Below are 20,239 nucleotides of genomic sequence, written 5' to 3' on the forward strand. Positions count from 1 at the left end.
GCAAAAAACAATATGCAGAGAATAAAAAATGTCATTTATAATCTACTGGCAGACCACATTAATAATAACATCTGTAGGGAAAAAAATAAGTGCACTTAAAATCAAATTCATTAGGCAGTTTAAGGGATTCTTGTAGGCTTTTAATAGTATTAATTAAGCATTAGTAATTGTCTACCAAGCATTGCTTTGAATCAAGCATTAATGCAACAGCAAAAAAGGATGCCTAAAGCTTGTGCTATGCCCCGAGTGCAGCTGAGTACCAGCTGGGCAGTGTTGTGACCTTTAGTCCCTGCCACTTACCGACTCCAGATTCGGTGTGCTTGAAAAATGAATTTCCCGTGCCCTGCATCCCTCACCTTTCCTTGAACAATAGGGTAGCTAGTACTTAACTAGCAATCTGCTGGGCCTTTGAACTGTAGTCTTCAGAAGGTGTAATTAGCTGATAATGTGAGAGAAACATACAAAAAAAAAAAAAAAGGCCTTCCTTTTGAATTAAATTGACTGGAAAAACAGCATCAGCTGTGTTTCCTCTTGAAAAGGACTAGTCTGTGTGTTGAGACAACTTTTAAAACTGACCATTTATGTACACATTATATTTAGAAAAAAATATAGCAGAACAGCTAAATCAGTGGCAGTTCATTGAAGTGCTTTGCCCATGTGTAGTTGTTCTCATGCACCGTTAACTTAATACTGGGTTGTGATAAGGTTCACGTGTGAAACAAGATAATAGTCAATGAAGAACAGAAGTCTAAACTAAACATAGCCAGTTACCTCATTTTTCACATCATTAAAGAAACGAAATACTTGAGTATTCCTGTTTCTTGAAAGCTTTCAGTTTTCCTGAATGGGAGGAAATGTGCTGCATGAGGAGTGGACTTTTTCAAAGCTTTTTGTAAGCTTCCGTAATTGTCTGTAGGTCATTCTAAAATCACTTGTCCTTCCTCTCTGATGATATTTCAATGTGTTCTTCATCTCCTAGGAAGTAATAATCGATGTACATGCTTTTAAGTAATCAGTTGTGCTTGAGCAGTAAAAACAACAAACAAAAGACAAAAAAAAAACACACACAGATGGGGGGGAGGAGGGTGTGGCGAGAGGGGGAATATACCCAAGCGATTTGACATTAATTTTGTTACTCTGGTATGAGTTTTCTGCTCAGTATATCTGTTGAATAAACAAATGTCTTGAAAAAAAGCTTTGTTCAAAGGGTATCTTTCAAGCTTCTGAGAGCAAAAATGAACCTTCTGGTGACTTGCGGTCACAAATTCTTGTAGCTGCCCAGGAAGGAAGACTGAAGCATGTACCAGTTGAAGCACGGTATACAGCAGTCTGAAGTCTCCCTGTTCCAGAGTCAAACTTATATATACTTAACATCATTAATGCCTATAAAAACACAGGCTTCAGCCTTTGCAGAGAAATACCTTTATGAAAATAGGTGCTCTTGTACACCTCTCTCATTGTCTTTGGTATCATCTGATGGAGCCTCTTGTGTATGTATGTTGTGATTTGTTGGGTCACGTTAGTTTCCCATCTGTCAGAGAAATATAAGATGTGACCATGACCTTGCACTGCTCCATTCAACTTGGGAGTGTAATATAAACAGCTTTGAAATAGAATATTTCTCAGGAAGGAAATTTTTGCCAGTTAAACTGCTGAAAACTACTCTAGTCATCAGTTAAATCCCTGAACATATCTATTAATTTCACTGTGATTTCAAAGAAAAGAAAAAAGACTAATGGTTTTAGACTTGTGAAGGATCTTGAAATAATATTAGTCTGCACCAAATTAGCTGCTGGCTTGTTTTCAGATAATGATTCATGGTGGTATTTTACTAAGCTTTTTTATTGTCTTGAATAGTTCAGAACTTTTGTTTAACTTGCCAAGCAGTACTATACGTGCCTTCAGTGCTTCAGAAATTAAAGGAATATATATTTATGTATATATAGCTTCAAGTAAACGTTTTGAAGAAGAATATACTTTAAATTGTATATAAACAGTGCCATTTAGAATTGGGACAATCTATTTTAAGTATGTTTGGCAATTTTCTTTTTGGTAGTCTGAGAACTCTTCAAAAGTGGCTGCACTCATTGGAGAAGAGTTTGAGGGAAAGGAAAGTATAAGAAAAATTATTTTAGAGTGTATGTTATTTAGGTCCCTCATAGATTGTCAGATTTTCCTACAGAGAAGATGATTTACGTCCTGTTGAAGACAAGCGAACAAGCTTGACTCTATTAAAGAACAGAGCCAGCTTTCTTTGCAGTTGATAATATTTAGTCAGTTCTTCAAGATGAAAGAGGGAAGCAATCAGAAGTCAGTATTGCAAAAATGAGGTTCTGTAGAACCTTTAGACATAGGTTTTCAGTTAACGCAGGCTCCTGCAATGTATTCAGTCCCTATGGAGCACCAAAAGAAAAGGAAAAAAATAGCCAGGAACCCCAAAACTTGAAGACATTTGTAGGAGCATTTCAATTTTAAGTCATCTCTATGTTTAAAAAATTGTATTATAATTTTAGCATAGAATAAATCATACTGGGATATTTAACTCAAGAAGTAACTTCCAAATTAAAGCGCATACAGATAGGATGTTAATATTGCATTGACCTCCCCCGTATATTGACTTGATAGAAGCGCATTTTCCCACTAAAGCAATCTGTTGTATGCTGCCATTAGCTGGAAACTTGTGATTGGGAGATGCCAAAACTACCTTTTACTTCTGGAAAGTAGGTTCATAAAGTTAAATAATGTTTTCAAAGCAGAAAGTGGGCAAAATCCATCTCAGTTATGTAGGGTTTTGCCACTGATGTTAAAAGAGTCTGGTTTTGCACAGTGTGCATGCTCTAGGCCAGCAGAGCAGGCACTTTTGTGGTAAATTTAAATCAGTACCTCTACCGTAGGAGGACAAGTGTCTTGGCCTGGGGTTACACTGGGGTTACAGCATTGGTGGATAGGGGAACAGCAACTGACATCATCTACCTGGATTTTGTACAAAGCATTTGACATTGCCCTGCGTGATATCCTTATCACTAAATTGGAGAGATGTGGATCTGATGGATGAACTACTTGGTGGGTAAGGAATTGGCTGGATGGTCGCACTCAAAGAGTTGCAGTCAACAGCTCAACGTCCGAGTGGAGACCAGTGACGAGTGGTGTTCCTCAGGGGTCTGTGTTTGGACATACGTTAACATCTTTGTCAGTGACCTGGGCAGTGGGATCAAGTGCAACCTCAGCAAGTTTGTGGATGACACCAAGCTGTGTGATGCGGTCAACATGGTGGAGGGAAGGGATGCCATCCTGGGGGACGTACACAGGCTGGAGAGGTGGGCATGTGTGAACCTCATGAAATTCCAGAAGGTCCTGCACGTGTTTCAGGGTAATCCCAACTTTACAGTACTTAAAGGGGGCCTGCCAGAAAGCTGAAGAGGTCCCTTTGTTCAGGGAGTGAAGTGATAGGACAAGGAGTAATGGTTTTAAACTAAAAGAGGTTAGACTTAGATTAGATATTAGGAAGAAACTCTTCACTCGGAGGGTGGTGAGGCACTGGAACAAGTTGCCTAGAGAAGTTGTGGAATCCCCATCCCTGGAGGTGCTCAAGGCCAGGTTGGATGGGGCTTTGAGCAAACTGATCTAGTGTTAGGTATCCCTGTCCATGGCAGGCAAATTGGAACTAGATGATCTTTAAGGTCCCTTCCAACACAAACCATTCTATGATTCAGTTTAAGAATCATGTGGACAATGATTTTATTATTGGTAACACCTTCCTTCATAGTTGTTTTCCTTTCAGAAAGGCAACGTTATTTGCTCATATTTCTGTAAACATAGAACATATCCTCATTTGGGACTGAAGAGGTATGTAAGAATACAAGAAGATGAGACAAAACCTTTACAAAATTTGATACCTCAACTATAAAAATGTGAATTGACAGCTTATGGATTTTTGGTTTCTTCTACGTCTTCCATTTTGCTTAAATTTATGCATAAGAATATTTCATAAGAATTTATAAGAATTTATAAGAATAAATTTTAAATTTAAATTTATTTTAAATAATTTTACATTTTAAATTTATTTATTTAAAGTAAAATTATAAGAATAAAAACTTATAATTTATATAATTTATAATAATTTATAAGAATAAAGTTTTAGCAGACATAATTCGTAAGTATAAGGTTAAGCAAAGATGCAACACTGGGAGTTTACGCTTTTTGATGGGATGAAATAGCAGTTAGTTTCACATCATCTCTCCCTGATAATCTAGAGATAAAATTAAATCCTTATGGGTTTTTATTGATAGTTTATGTGGGAAAGAACAAGAAAATTCTTTGCATTTTTCTCACTTTCGATAAGATGTGAAAACCAATAGTCCATCAAAAAAAAGAGTTCCATCTTAACAGCATCCCTCTGCTGTGGCTTGTCCTGTTTCCTTTACAGATGTAAATAAGTAAAGCTAACTACATGCAAAGACAATAAATACTACGTGTTTAAAGAATATCTAGAGAAAGTTCATGATTAAAGTTGGGGAAAACTGCACATCATAGTAAAAAACTTAATTTGGAGGCTTACAGAAAGTTTTTTGGCAACTTAAGCAGTTGCATTTGTTGTTTAAGTGGTTGCACTGACTGATAAAATGATAAAGCAGGTAGGTGTTGTTACCTCACAAAGTGGTGAAAGCTAGCTCAATACTTTAGAGTAATTGAAATTGTTCTCATGGGTCAAGAACATCTTAAAAACTGTAGGATTTTCTTCCTTTGTAGGAATTTGCTTTGTATTGTATGTTCTAATGGAGCTTGTACACCATGATGCGTATCTCGTTCTGTCCTGCAGGGATTTAGCTTATTCTTGAGTGTAATAATGACAAAAGGCTGTTTTATCACTTCTTGTAACCAGAGCTACAAACAAATGGAATAGTGTCCCTCCAGCAAAGCAAAGCATTGAAGTTAAACACCTCATAATTCTTGGCCCCTACACAAATGATTTGTTTTTGTTGTTGAAAAGTATGTTTTATGCTTAGATGAAATGCCTGAAATCTTCAGTTTCTTTCAGATCAGCCAGGGAATGATTTAAGTTCAGTAAACTAAAGCTTCTTCAACTGCTTGAGTTGCTTGCTAGAAGAAAAGTCTAATTTCTCCGCTCTATTTTTTTTTTATATTTAACTGAAATTCATATTTTTTTTTCCACAGATAATTTCTTGATACTATTTTTTTTTCAGTAAGCACAGTTAATTTAACATTTTGGACTCCTCTTTAAATGAAATACAAGATGAAATTATTTTTTAATGATTTTTTTGTATCACTGTGTTTAGACACCTGTGGTATATACATGGTGCTTCAAAACGAAGGTCCGATTTGTGTCCTGTACACTACTTCACAAATACGCTATGTGTTTTTATGGACATGATGTTATTTGTACTGAGAAAAACAATGCAAGCCTTTTAAGAATAGCTGCATGAGGAAAGCAGAATTAAGACTAAGCAAACTTTCGGTGTTTGTCCATGCTGCCAGAAGGTAAGTTCTTACAGATCTGCTGCATTTGCTCCGGATCCCATTTTACTAGAGCAGTTGTGATTGCCCCTGCGGCTCTGCTCTCTGCAGTACCATTGGGGATCACTTTGCATCCCTGTGACAATTTCTTCAGTCGCTTCTATGATAAATAGCTGCAAGCTAAGCTTTTATTTTCAAAACTTTATGGAGCTCAGAGCCAAAATGACAAAGGCTGGCAATCTGACCTGTTAGTTTTCTCATTTAGAAAACTGGGCTTTTCCTCATCTGCCAAGTTTCTGTCAGAGACCATTTGTGTGCTACACTTGGACACACATTTGAGCCCTGAAATTATGGTCCACTGTTGCTGTTTGTAATTTAAAAGCAGCTGAGTGTGGATCTCTGCTGGATGCGCTGCATTTTTCAGCAGTTGGTACTTTTTCATCTGAGACCGCAGGGAAGTAGGAAAAGTGGCTGCAAATACCGGTGTTTATCTTTTTGAGATGCTTATTGCCCATCCATCCGAAAGTCAGCAATGAACTGCTTGATGGCAGGTAACAGGATGAAGAAGAGCAGTGTGTCATCAAGAAATGCCTGTACCAGCAGCAACCACATAAACATCAGGAATCACTTCTTTGCAGTGCAGGTGATGGAGCACTGGCACAGGTTGCCCAGAGAGACTGCGGAGTCTTCCTGGAGATAGTCAAATGCCACCTGGACGTGGTCTTGGGCAACCTGCTCTGGGTGTCCCTGCTTGGGCAGGGAGGGTTGGACCTCCAGAGGCTCCTTCCAGCTTCAGCTGTTGTGTGGTTCTGTACAACAGCGCCTTTTAGCCAAGGCTGGAAGTTCTCCTGCTTCTCTTACACAGGAAGCAGCTGCCCTGGCAGTTTCAGGTTTATCTATGGTTCTTTTAGGTGTGTCTATGGTTCTTGTAGTTGTTGCCTTATACCTTAGAACAGGGTGCAACAGTCCCAGTCGGTGCCTTTGTGCTGCTTCGTATCTGGGGTGGTAGCCCGACAGGCATTCATTTCAGCTTAGTCTGACTCATTGGTGGTTCCTCCAAGGAACAAAGGGGAAAAGTCCCTCTACATCTGAGCTTCAGTTTCTATCTGCACACAGTGTAACAGAAATTAATTGTGTGTAAGTGTCATGAAATAACTCAGAAGCCAAATATTTAACCAGGGCTTTATCCAGAATTATAATAGGGATTTAATGTGATTTAGGAGTACCCTGTTTAGCCAAGTTAGTACAAAAGCATGTTTTGAAATGTATCGACCCTCTTTAACTGACTTGATAAAACAAGTTACTATATAAACAAGTTAATACACTTAAAACAAGTAGGCAGGAATGCTTGTGGTCAAAAATTGTATCTTTTTCTACCTTTTAGTTTACTGATAGCCACCAATGCATTTTTACATGTTGCTTACTCCACAGTAGGTAAAAAGCTCTCATCAAAGTATGCTTCAAAACATAGTCTGTTTTTGTAATTTTCTGTCATAGCTACTTCCTGCAGCTTTTCTTGCATCCACTCGTGAAGCAGCTGGCATTGCTTCTTTTTGGTGTGAGGTGAAAGTGGTTACTTTAATTGATAGTTTTTTCACAATTGAGATTTGTTGAGGGAAGGCTGCAAAAAGAATGACTTGGAATATCTAGGTAATTGTACTGTCATCTGTTACATCCAGGTTTGCATTCCTCTGAATCTTACTAGACAAGCAAAACAAATGCAGTACGTAAACAATAAGGCATCCACAATTTTATTAAGTGTTAAATTCATTTGGAGAAGTTCCATGCTGAAGGAACACGCTCACGACACATTGCTTTTAGACAGTAATGCTTGCCTAATAAGCAGTCTAATATTATAGCAACATTTTTTAAAAACACCACTCCTTTTCACCATCTCACACAGAAGGATGCTGGTCAACCAAATCAGTTTCATGTTGAAGAACTTAGGAGCTTTTTAGCGAATCTATTTATCTTTTCATTTTGTACTTCCTAGTTGTGTGATGCTCAAGCTAAACTAGCCATTAGAAAAGAAAAGCTTAAAGCAAAGCGTCAGTTGAGTAGAGATGAGGTTTGCAGTAATGATAGTAGAATATCGCTCATCCTTTTATTTCCCCTTGGCATAGCTTATACTGGATTTTAATCAGTGAGTGTAATTTATGTAATACCTTTGTTCTGCTAGTCATGTCATAAACCAATGCAATTGTCACTTTCTGGTACCAAACTTGTGAGAACTACAAGGGTAATTCAATACAAACATCAGCTTGGCTTTTGTCCCAATACAGTTATGGAATTCACCATTTCTTTCTCATGAAAACTGATTTTTTTGTTGCTGTTCTTGTTTATTTTATTATTTTTTTTTGTCTAGACTTTTTTTAGAGCTTGGGGGTGTTATTTAAACTAAGTGGAAGTATAATACTTCAAAAATTAGACACAGCAGCTTTAATTAAGTGGGAAAGATCTGGTTTTACCATGCATTTCTGTATTTTAGAGCATAACTAAAGAATTTTTGTGCATAGTTTTCAGGGATAACTTTTCTTATTGACTGATACAATAGAGTCATCACAACAGCTGCAAGGGATTGGTTACACTGCTGGAATTCACTCCGGTACACACAGGTTTTTTTAATGCACGCTTTTCGAAACAAAACAGTTTGATAGCAGGTGTGACCTTTAACCCTCCCTAACTTTGAAGAACTTAATCATCATCGTTTGTTCAGCACTGAATACATTTTGCAGGTGGAGGAAACAGAGGGAAATGTAGTTTGGTTTTGATGGGAAAAAGAGAGGATAGGAAACAGTTATGTTGGTGTTTTTACTCTTTTTATGTAAATCAAATCAGCCGAAGTTAATTTTGGAAGTCCTATCTAAAACAAATTTTAGATTCTGTTGAGAAAACTTGTTTTGCCGTATAGTTACAGAGACATAATTAAAATGGGGGATAAAGTTGGGTGAAGATTTAAGATGTGCATGTTTACTAAGATTTTGCATGCAGAAGGGATACTGGGAGAACAGTGGAAAAAGAGAATACACACAAAGATACGTTGAGAAGGTGCCTGCATCATCCCCACAGCAGGATCCTTCCCAACTAAACATGTTGGTCCTTCCCAACTAAATTTTATCTCACCAGCTTTTTTAGGAGCTCAGATGGTTCTGTGGCTGTTCTGTACCTCCCAGTCTGAGCAAACCCTCAGATCTGGGGGATTGTGTCGTGATGTGGACACAGCTCTCTGGATGAACCAGATAACCCTTTACAGGCTCATGCAGACCACTGAACAATCATACAGCATAGTGTGAGGTGATGTGGAGAGCGGTGTTACAGCCTGTGCAGAGGAAAACATTCCCTCTGTGGGAGTTAATAATCAACTAAAGAACCTGCTGTTTTTTTCAGCCTTGTAGATTAACTTTGTTGGAAAAGCGGCACTAAAATTGACAGAATCCAAGCATACAGAAGGCAATTTTATCTGTCCATATAAACTGGAATTGCTATACGCACTTCTATACACGTCAGTAGAGACCTGAATTATCGCCACTAGTGCTGTAGTTGTGGTCCTTGCTTGGCTGTTTTTTGTGCTAAATAATTGCATGGTATTGTTGCTTGTGGTGAACTCCATTACGGCACAGATGAGAAAGAGACTTGCTTTCACAAGTAACTGAGCATATGTGGAAATGCAGATCTTAAAAAATAAAATGTAGAAATTCATCTTTGGGTCACTGTATTAACAGTAAATGTGTGGATATGTTCCCCTCTAATCTGGAAACCCAAAAAGCATATCTTGTAATTACAAAAATCTGTTTTCTGACTCTGTCGTTTTATCCCTTTCCGTGCAGGCGTGGAAGCACAGACTCAGTTAATGTTCTTCATTGGTGCTGAATTTGTCCGTGAAAGGTTTCCCTGTTTAAGCATTTCTCTTCATATAGAGTCCCATTACAACTCCCTCAAGGTTCAGGTTTAGTGGTTTCCAACCCCAATACCTACTTTCTTTTTGTCCAGTCTAGCTTCTGTTGAAAAAAGTTTGTTTTGTGGTTAAAGGTTTAGTTAGGATGATGAGAAGCCTCCTAAGCCTGCCACAGCTTCTCTTTCAGCCTCAGGCAACTTACTGTTGCAAAATCATTTCAGAAATCAGTTTGTCTGGGCTTCTGTGAATTTTGGTTTCTGACAAGTAAGCTGTTCTTCTCTTGGCACCAGGAGAACCAGAAATTTTTTTGGTATTAGTTGTTAGAATTAGTGTGTTCAGTATCTCTGAAATACAGATTAGTGCATGTCGGACTACAAACTAAAGGTTGGTGATACTTCATAAATTTAGCCTTAATTTCTGTGGCTAAACTTAAGAGAAAATTCTTGTCCGTACACTTCCTCAAACTGAGTTACTATAACTGCAAATTGTGTATTCTGCTTTCCTTATCCCTTTCTCCAGCTTCCTCGTGGCTGCTAGGAGCAATTTGTATTACTCTGCTCCCTACGTTCGTGTTCCATTTAGCATCTCCACTACTTGGCAGGTTGGAGCAATTCCAGACAGCAGTGGGTTAGAACTGGTAGAAATCTGTTGTTGTTGTTTTAATTCTTATTTCTTATCAAAGTTAAGTTTTCTCGAGGAAATACATATATATATATATGTATATATATATGTAATACATATTTATATATGTGTATATATATATGTAATCATATATACTACATATATATGTAGTGTATATATATATAATCATATATATTACATATATATATATATGTAATCATAGAATCATTAAGGTTGGAAAAGACCTTCAAGACCATCTGGTCCAACCATCCTCCTACCACCTCTATCACCCACTAAACCATGTCCCTAAGCACCACGTCCAACCTTTCCTTGAAGACCTCCAGGGGCGGTGACTCCACCACCTCCCTGGGCAACCCGTCCTAGTGCCTGACTGCTCTTTCTGAGGAGAAATGTCTCCTCATTGCCAACCTGAACCTCCCCTGGCACAACTAGAGCGAGTGGCCTCAAGTCCTACAGTTAGTTACCTGTGAGAAGAGGCCTGCCCCCAGTTCCCCACAGCTTCCTTTCAGGCAGTTGCAGAGAGCAATGAGGTCTCCCCTGAGCCTCCTCTTCTCCAGAGCAAACAGCCCCAGTGCCCTCAGCCGCTCCTCACAGGCTTTGTGTTCCAGGCCCTTCACCAGCTTCATAGCCCTGCTCTGGACACGCTCCAGGGCCTCGATGTCCTTCTTGTAGTGAGGGGCCCAAAACTGAACACAGTGCTCGAGGTGCAGCCTCACCAGAGCAGAGTGCAGGGGGACGATCACCTCCCTGCTCCTGCTGGCTGCACCATTCCTGATACAGGCCAGGATCTTGATGAAATGTTACAGTTGTATTTGTGCTATATTGCCTGAGATATACAATGAATGAGGATATAGAATAAAAGAGGGCTTAACATCAGTGTTACCTTTGCTAGTTTAACTTTTTCTTCCATCGTCTCTGCTGAAGAAAAGGATAACATGAATTGCAGAATTTATATTACTTTTTCAATTATATTTTCATCATACCTTTTGCTATCATGTTATTTTGCAACACTTTGAATGTATGTCTGAAGTGACCTCCTGCTGTGTTAGGAGCTGTTTTGCATGATCATATACTTCTTATTTGCTGTAACAGAGTGTAGAGTTGGAGGCTCAGTTTTATATGAATTATTTCCCCTTGACCCTTATAGTTGCTCTGAATTAGAAATAGCCTAAGCAGTACTGTCACCTAGCACAGGCATGGTAGTAGCTACCTCAGAGTGCTTATGTCAGAATGTTTACTCCCCTGGACCACAATTTCAACCCAATGTGACAAATCTTATTCCTCACATGATGGCAAATTTTGAGCACTGAATTCAGCTTTAAATTTGTGTGAAAACCTTTGGAGGATCCAAAGTTTGAGCTATTAATCCAGTGGTATGAGAATATGCAAATCTTCACTCTTTTGGAAACCACAGTGCAGAAGTACCAAGTGCCCTATTTTATGCAAGCAGCTGTTTCTTAAATTGTTCTCTATACTTTTTAAAGAAATAGTATTAAATATGGTCATGACGATAAAGCAAGTTCATAACTAAATCAGGCTAGAGCATGGTTACATTTTCAGAGTAATTGTATGTCATGTTCATAGACAGGAAAATCTTGAAAGGACTTCATGGGAATTTTTAAAAATGAAATGTGTGCTGGACTTGCTGATCAATAGCTGACAAAATGAAGTGTTCACTGAATAGGTGCGAGTATGAATAATTTGCATTTGGGTTTGCAGTCTCCTCATCAAGTTGTTTATATTACATTTTTAATAAAAACAGAAACATGCATAGAAAAGTTATCTTATATAGGTACTTTTTGTCATGCTATTCTCTGTATTATGGTAAGACAAAAATTCTGGCCAAAATCATTTTCTGTAATGGAATTATGAAGGACAATTAAGAAGGTCCATGAATTGCAGTGTCAGAACATGGTGTTTTGGTTGTCCTTTCCCATCATATGCAAACTTTCTCATGATTTTTAATGGTACTGAATTTTTATCTCGTTTATTTGGTCTTTTGTTGAAAACTGGAACAGCCTCTCAAATAGTAATCCCAAAAATCAGCTGCATAAAATTCCACTTTTGAAAACCCAGCTGTCTTTGTAGCTATAATTATTCTCTGAATTACATGTTTGCAAAGGCTCAATTGAGTATGATTGTATGCCTTCTAAAATAATTCATATTCTGAAACAGCTGATTTTTATCATTTAGTTGCTTATCCATGTATGAGAAAAATTAACCAAATTGGCATTTGCACATATATTTCATATATTTTCAATTACTCTTTTTTCCTCCTTTTCCAGGCCAGCCAGACCATTCAAGTTACCAAAAAGGTAAGGTATAATACCATCACTTGAGACATTTACAGAATCATAAAGACAGAAAGTGATCATAAAGTTGTTGTTCCCCATGCAAGAATGAGGTACATTTGAGAAAAATAGTAGGCCATCAAATTAAAAACATTTATATTGAAAGTATTTCTTCACACAGTGGGTAGTGGATTTCTGAAGCATTTAGGAGAACTGGTCTTCAACGGGTCCCTACATAAACATGGAAAGGTGTAGCCAGGGACATGCCCCTTGACATCTGTAATCAAACAGCTGTGGATCCGGTTGGAGCAGGAAGAGAATAGACCACAGAAAGTGGCCTAAGTAGGCTTTCCATAAATAGCTTCTTTGGGAGAGGCTTTTAGAGACAAAATGCCAGGCCAGAATTTTAAAATTATGCAGACTGCTTTTCTGGCAAATATCTTATTGTAATTTTTACTACAGTCAATGCCATTCTTGTTCTATACATGTACACTGTCAGCAGAAGCTTAAAAACCCTGTGGCTTATTACTGTTCCAATGAAGGGTTATTCTGAGAAGCAGCTTGGTTGTGTCAGCGAGAATGATAACCTGACAGAAGAGTTCAGATAATTTCATCGTAGTGATCTTCACTGCTTCCTAAAACCAAAGCAGAAAACCCACACGATCAAGAATGCTGGGTTTGGACAGCATGTTCTCTGAGGAATGGCGGGATCTTAGAAAATAGTAGAGCAACTCACCTAAACTGTTCATGTATCAGTAATAGCAACAAGAAATCATTGCAAGTGAACATACGTTAAAAACATAATCCACCTGTAGAATTTATCTTCAGTAAAAAACAGGCTTGTTCACTGACTATCTAGTGTGAGTTGCATAAATCTGTGGTAATACGAGTGCAGTCACACAAACAGCCATTGCTCGTGATTACTTGTATTGAATTTGTATGTGATATGTTTCTGTCTCTCTATGTGAGACTGAGCAGTGGTTTAAACTGAGTATGTCTGCATATAAGTGCTGAACAGAAAAGCTTGACACTATCCAAGTTTTATGCTTTTGCTTAAAATGGAAGGGAAAGCAAAATGCTTTTTATTTTTTTCCTACTTTCTAAGAAAATGCCAGGAGTCTAGATCACCTTGGGGTAGAGTGCTTGAAACTAGTCTTTAGTGGTGCCAAAATGGTGAAATCAGCCTAGATTGAATTACGTATTGAATCTCCTGAGCATTTGTATTTGTTTAAAACATGAAGAAGAAATACTTTGTCATGTGTGTGAAATATCAGGAGGAAAGAAATTAGTGGAAACTGCACATATTTACAACCATTCTAACAACTAGATGGAAAGCAGTGAATGAGTGGTCTGAAAGATTTCAGTCAACATCATAGATACAAAGAATTTATCATGTAGTGCTTGAATACTTTGGAGGAGAAAAAAAAAATCTAGTGTAGTAATGTCATAATATGCCTGGTTCATTTTGCAAGAGTATTTTTAATTAGGCATCAAAAAGCATGAGGCGTTACCGCGATATGGCAAAGTGCTAAGGTACATGCGTGGCACTAAGGATGTGCCTTCTGAATAGGAGTGATGCCTTAACTGAGGAATAGATTTGGAAGAGATTTTTCTCTTGGATTTGAAAATTATCAGACACAGAATCTAATTCAGGGCATTGGCTTTGCTGTAATTAGACTAATTTTCTGGCTTTTTAATGGGTGAAAGCTAAAGGAACTGCCATGTGTTTAGCCACTCAGAGGGAGACAACATCTGGGCTGCCTGTAGGCATCTTGGTTGGAACCAGAGCCCTCAGTGGCATCGAATTATGTTCAGATAAAATTAAAATGTAGCATGGTTAGGACTTTTTTAATGTTCCATCTCAGGTCAGCTTAGTTTATCTGAATTTCGGTGCATGTTGTCAGAAGCAAGACAGTTGTACAAGCGTAAGCAAACACTTGCTGTCTTCTGTATGTGACTTATTAACTTGCTAAACAATTCACCTAGGACACATTTTCTTTTGCTAGTGTCTGAAGGGCTGCTCAGGTGACAGTGGAAGCACAGAAACAACATGACAGAGGGGTATCTGGCTCCGGTGAATAGGAAAATACAAATAAATTAGGTAGAATTTTATGACTTCAGAACAAATGTCTGTAATAACTAGTCAGTCTAGCACTTGGTGTTTATGAAAACATTTAATCCTATAAATAGGAAAATTCTATTAGGTCATTTACTTCCCTTCACTCCTACTTTGTACAATTGCTCATTTGGCAAGCTGCCCCCTTGTGATTCACTTTAATAAAAACTAACGCTTCGGATTGCTTTTCAAGCTTTTGCTAATTAACCTCTTGTGTGAGAATGTAAGAATTATTTCACATTTACCAAATGGGATATTGGGATACACCCAGTGCTTTGGACTCCCTTGCTCCTTAAAGCTGTGCTTTAGACCCCTGCAGCATACTGACTTCCACATGCTACAGAAAGTCAGCAATGAGCTTGCTCGCTGCTGTTGATACACTTAGAAAAATGGGAAGCTTTTGCTGGAGTGAGGAGCTGGCCATTACATCCCATCTTAGGAATGGGATGGAAAATTTCTCTAGAGCAGATGATCAAATTGTGATTAGGGTTGGCCTAAAACTGAAAAAGAAACAATCTTTTAAGATAGTAATATAATAATAGTAGGTGGTAGAATAATCTAGCTGTGCTATAAACTTGCTTTCATGTTACATTGCAGCCAAGTTGAGGAGGAAATGGGGTATAAATCTTCTTGATCAATATTTAGTGTGTACAGAGACAATCAGTGCAGAATGATTCATAGCCTACAATTCTTTTTTTAAATGCCTTTTAAACTTTGTGGGACTCTCAGTACTCTTTGATCCCCAGATTAGACAATGTTACTCTTGAAACATAAGCTGTATGAGTTCAACTCTTCACTTGAAGAAAAAATGTTAAGGAATTAAGGTTTCTGGGTTTTGTTTTCTTTCCTGATACCTTTTGTCAACTTAACAGAAATAAAAATATCTTCCAAAAATAATGAAAATTAGATTTGGTTGTAAAACCCTTGCACTCTCAAAGTTGAGAACGTACTGGGAGTTAAAGTCCAAGGATACATGTTATTCTAGAAGACTAAAACATTAATGCTGATTAGCTTGTGTCATGTTGCAACTCCCTTTCATCTTTGAATTTAAAACAGATTTCATGGATAGTTAGAATATAGGTTTTGAGTATAGTTTTTTAAATGGTAGTTTTAAATACAGAGGAAATGTTTTCTTTTGCATTCTGCTTAAAAATCTGTTTTTCCTCTGATATTTTTTCTTAAAAAAGCTTAAACTTTCAGAGAAGAAATTGATGTTTTCTATCCTGAGTTTTTAAACAAAACATTCATTTTCTAGTGGTCCCGAACAAGGATAATATCCATGCCAGAAATTAAGTGTAATGCTAAGGAAGAAATACTAATCTCAAAAATTTGTATTTAGACTTAGAGGTTTCATTTCACATATGTTTGGTTTTCATTTTTAATATAAAAATGTTACATAAATGATTCCTATGGCAGTTTAAATTCCTAACGGGTACTGAACAACAGAAATATCTATTTCAGTAGCCCATAATTAATCACCTCTGTAGCAGTATAAATAAAATCTAAGATAAAGACTGCATTTCCTGGGTCTGATGTGAAAAGCTTTTTTATATATGAGTAGAGTGCTTCAGGAGGGAGGAGGTTTGTTTGTGCATGACTTTCTTTTATGTAACATATTTTTCTCTGCTCCTCTCCATATAGCTATGCTGCGCTGATAGCTGACTGGCCCGTGGTGGTCCTGGGCATGTGTACTGTGTTAATAGTGGTGTGTGCACTGGTTGGAATATTAGTTCCAGATCTTCCAGATTTCTCTGATCCGTTGCTGGTAAGCGAATAGTAGTCACTTGTACTGTCCAGTAAGTATTTTTGGCTTGATGTTATTTCAATATTAGCGGTAAACAGTGGATGCAAGTACAGCAACTGATATATTCCCCTGACACTTAATGTGCATGAAAAGATTCCCTGTACTTTGAATCTTGTTGGGAACCAATTTCCATTGAGTTTCCATCAGCAGTAAGCTTGCAAAATCAAGCTTTGTCTAATAGATCCATGAAAGAAATTAAATGTTAAAGAGCCTAAATAATATTAAAAGTATTAGATTTTGACATTGGTAACAAAGAGTGATAACAAAGATGCAGTTGCCATCAGTGTGTGTTATCCATGAGTTTCAGTTAGTTCTGCATGTTGTCATTTGAATCTCATGTGCCTCACAACAGAACTGCTGTACATTGAATAATGTAAATTCATCCCAGTTTTAGATGTACAGCACAGTACAACACAGACCATACGTTCTAAATCAAGTTTCAAGGAGCGAGGGCCAGAATCCATTAAAGGAAAGGGTATTCTAAGTGCCTTCTGGGGATGAAATGATATCCATATTGAAAGACTGAAAGTAATCTATATCAGATTCTGTTAAATACTGTGCTCATTTCTTATTTTTCTTCAGCTATTTTACCCATGAGTAGCTTTATGGAAAAAATACATTTTTTTCCATCCTCAAATATGATTATACTACTCCTGTAATTTATTGTTAGTTGTATTTTAGTAGCATGTATCTGTACATATCCATATGGAATGGCTGTTTTCTGAAAACAGTCAAGTTATTCTAATTATATTTCAAAGTCACTTTTGAAATGGAAGACCTGCGTAGTTTTTGGGGAAATATGTATATTTGAAAGTTTTTAATCGTAAATACCATCTAAAAACAAGATGATAAAGATCATAAAAATCAGTAAAGAGTTGTAATTAAGATACAGAAGAGGACATTACAGAATACCCTTACTCTGAAAAGTAAGTTGAACATTTAGTAGACTAAATAATCACCATTTCTTGGGGAGATAAGTAATATGTGCAAGAATTTGTAATCCCTTGTCAGTTTATATAGTTGGTCATTATTGTGTCAAACTGGCCTGTCATAAAGCATTTTACATTTAGAGCAGATTCCCAGAGTAACTATGCTTCATAATGAAAATTATGCATCACTTTGGTCATGTTTCCACTTTCCTGTTTGAGCTAAACAATGAAAAGTATTAATGGAATTTTATAATACTCTTTCTTAGGGTTTTGAACCAAGAGGGACAGCAATAGGACAGAGACTGGTTACATGGAACAATATGGTGAAAAACACAGGGTACAAAGCAACGCTTGCAAATTATCCTTTTAAATATGCAGATGAGCAAGCTAAAAGGTAAGAATTTGTATTAAAGATTCATTTTATTCTATTATGTTTTTTTGTGTGTACATAGCACTTGCTCTAATACCCACTGAATTTACTGTATATAGTGTCAGTGGTTTCAATACATATTGGATCTAGTCATCTACAATTTTCAAGGACCTAGATAATTCCCATGGTAAGATTTTTGAAATATTGTGTCAACCTTTGAAGTCTAATAACAAAAAATGCAGTGAATGTTTCAGTTCCTGAATAAAGAGGTCACACTGTAATAGAAGAGCTACTGAGATGTGTAACTTGTTTGGATACGTCTTTTAACAGTTTCTTTGGGAAAGTAAGTTAAAGACATTTATTCCATTTCAGTCATCAAGATGACAGATGGTCGGATGATCACTACGAAAGAGAAAAGAGGCAAGCAGAATGGAACTTTCACAAGGATACCTTTTTCTGTGATATTCCAAGTAAGTGGAGAAATGATGTAAGGAGAATAAGCTTCTGACAGTTGAATCATTTCTGAGCTCTTCTGTCTATTGTATACCTGATTAGGAAAATATGTTTGCTTATCGTATTCATGATAAATACCTTCTTTATGTGTGCAGAAGCCTTTGAAGTTATTGGGCTAAAATTTTATATTCTATTGGTTCTTCCTAGGAAGCAATTACATCCTTAAAGTGGTTCCATTTCCTGTAAAGATATCCTGTTGTTGATAATGCTGTAATCACTGTAAGGGCAGTGTTTTATGTATGCCTATAGACATAGCACTTAACTCACATTGGGGAAGAAGTTGTGTTTTGTCTGTGCCATCAACTCTAAAAAAACACCTAAAACAAATTACTTTTCCTCTAGATGTTTATATGAGACTCTTTCCTAAAAGACATCCACAGGTCATATCCTGCCCAGAATTTAGGCTGTTTATAAAAACAAAACAAAACCAAAAGATCACAAAACCAGTCAAAAATCACACAAATTCTTAAAGTAGTAAAGGCTTTTGAAAACATTTAAATTAAACCGGAGGACAAAGAAGTCTTTATTGAACTTTTTACAAAGCATATGACAAAACATTGTCATCTAGATCTCACCTTTATTCAAAGAATGCCTACTTGGGCTCTGTTGCTGTTACTTGTATATGTCAGGATTGACAACAGAGCACAAAAATATAGTTATGAAATTATTTGTTTATATTAGTGACCTGAGAGAGAGAGCAATGAGCAGTAAAAATGGGTGAAAACCAGATTTATTTATTTTTCAATTACACTGAGGTTTTACATGTAAAGTGAGACAATATGAACAATGTCATCATTGTGAGCAGAACCAAATTAGACTGAAAAGTTATTTCATAAGGAAGAGGAAATGTATTAGAAACACTACTGAGCATTAACTACAGCTTGAAGCAGAATTAACTCCTGCCAGCTATTTCTGTATAGTCTCATTCTTTCCATTACTGTTCCTGCATAGTCTCAGTTGTGTCAGTCGTGAAGGAATTGTGCTTCTATGGGAGTTTCCATTTTTTTATGTAAAGAAAACAGTTGTTTTCCTCTTGACCCATATTGGTCGTTGGTATCCTTCTATGTCTGCTCAAGGATCAGCAGATTTCCATTTCCTTGATCCTAAAGCACAGCCAGAGATCATAAGGCACTACCACTGAGTCTTTTCATTGCAGTTCTGTGAAGGGCAACAACTCTGCATATTCTCAGCAGTGGGAAAAAATCAGCCTTTTGTTTTTGGAAATACTATAATTAAGTGATAACGTTTCTTAACCGAAGGTACCATATATTGTTCCTCAGCACCATATATATGTCCATGTATATACGTTTCCCTTGTCATCTATGCATAAAGGACCTCTGCCAATAAGTAATGATTTCTTTTCCTAAAAGCTGTCTTCTAATAAATACGATTTAATTTTTATTTTAAGCTGTATGTATCTAAACTGTAGAATTATTTAAAATGGCCTTACAGATAACACAATTTCCACTGCAGTCATTTGCTTCTAAAGCAAAAAGTCTTATAGAAACATCTTTATAATTATTATTTATATTCCCGAATGTCTTACTAAATCAGCCTTTGATTTCTGTTATCTATGCACTGCCATTATGCTGTGCCAAGAATTTCATAGTTTGCTGATTAGATCTTCTGTTGTTGGATTTTGTTTGTTTGTTTGTCATAGTTCAGAAGATAGCTTGCTTGAATAGTAGTGTGTAGAGCTTCTAAGTGGTATATAATATTTAAGATGCCATATTTATTATCAGCACTTTAAGGAAACTGAAACTTTCATGTGGATTAAGTCTTACAGATAAATATATTATCTTGAAAAGGAGGTGGATTCCCATAACCTGAAAAAGAATTCATTGGCATCATTGGAATGGTGGGATTTTACATCAGTATTTGATGTCAGACACAACCGAATAGTCCATAAACCATCCTTCTGTAATTTCAGGTGATCGCTATTCACGAGTGGTGTTTACATCAACAGAAGGAGAGAATTTATGGAATTTGAATGCAATTAAGTCAATGTGCAATGTAGATAACTTGAGGGTAAGTAGAGATGTTGTACCATTATTTAATATGCAGATAGAAAGTGTTTATTTGAGCTTTATTTTGCTGCTGATTGTCATCCAGCAGTATATGAGAGCATTTGACATTGTTCACATCTTTGTAAAATTGTCAGTTTGTGTACAGAGGAAGCTATCAAACGATCTCTACAATTAGAT

General features: G+C 36.9%; 1 protein-coding gene across 5 annotated transcripts in view; it reads left to right on the plus strand.

Moving 5' to 3' along the window:
* Positions 1 to 20,239, plus strand: part of DISP1 (dispatched RND transporter family member 1) — a gene marked incomplete at its 3' end in the record, with an annotated part of 87,938 nt that overhangs the window by 59,274 nt on the left and 8,425 nt on the right. For all 5 annotated transcript variants that reach the window (XM_084284217.1, XM_084284220.1, XM_084284218.1 and 2 more), the window contains 5 exons: positions 12,298 to 12,327; positions 16,061 to 16,184; positions 17,419 to 17,546; positions 17,895 to 17,992; positions 19,966 to 20,063. In XM_084284217.1, the coding sequence (XP_084140343.1) occupies positions 12,298 to 12,327; positions 16,061 to 16,184; positions 17,419 to 17,546; positions 17,895 to 17,992; positions 19,966 to 20,063 (478 nt within the window). The remainder of the gene's footprint in view (positions 1 to 12,297; positions 12,328 to 16,060; positions 16,185 to 17,418; positions 17,547 to 17,894; positions 17,993 to 19,965; positions 20,064 to 20,239) is intronic.

Source organism: Netta rufina, assembly GCF_964035555.1.
Source record: "Netta rufina genome assembly, chromosome: 3".
Taxonomy (NCBI): Eukaryota; Metazoa; Chordata; class Aves; order Anseriformes; family Anatidae; genus Netta; species Netta rufina.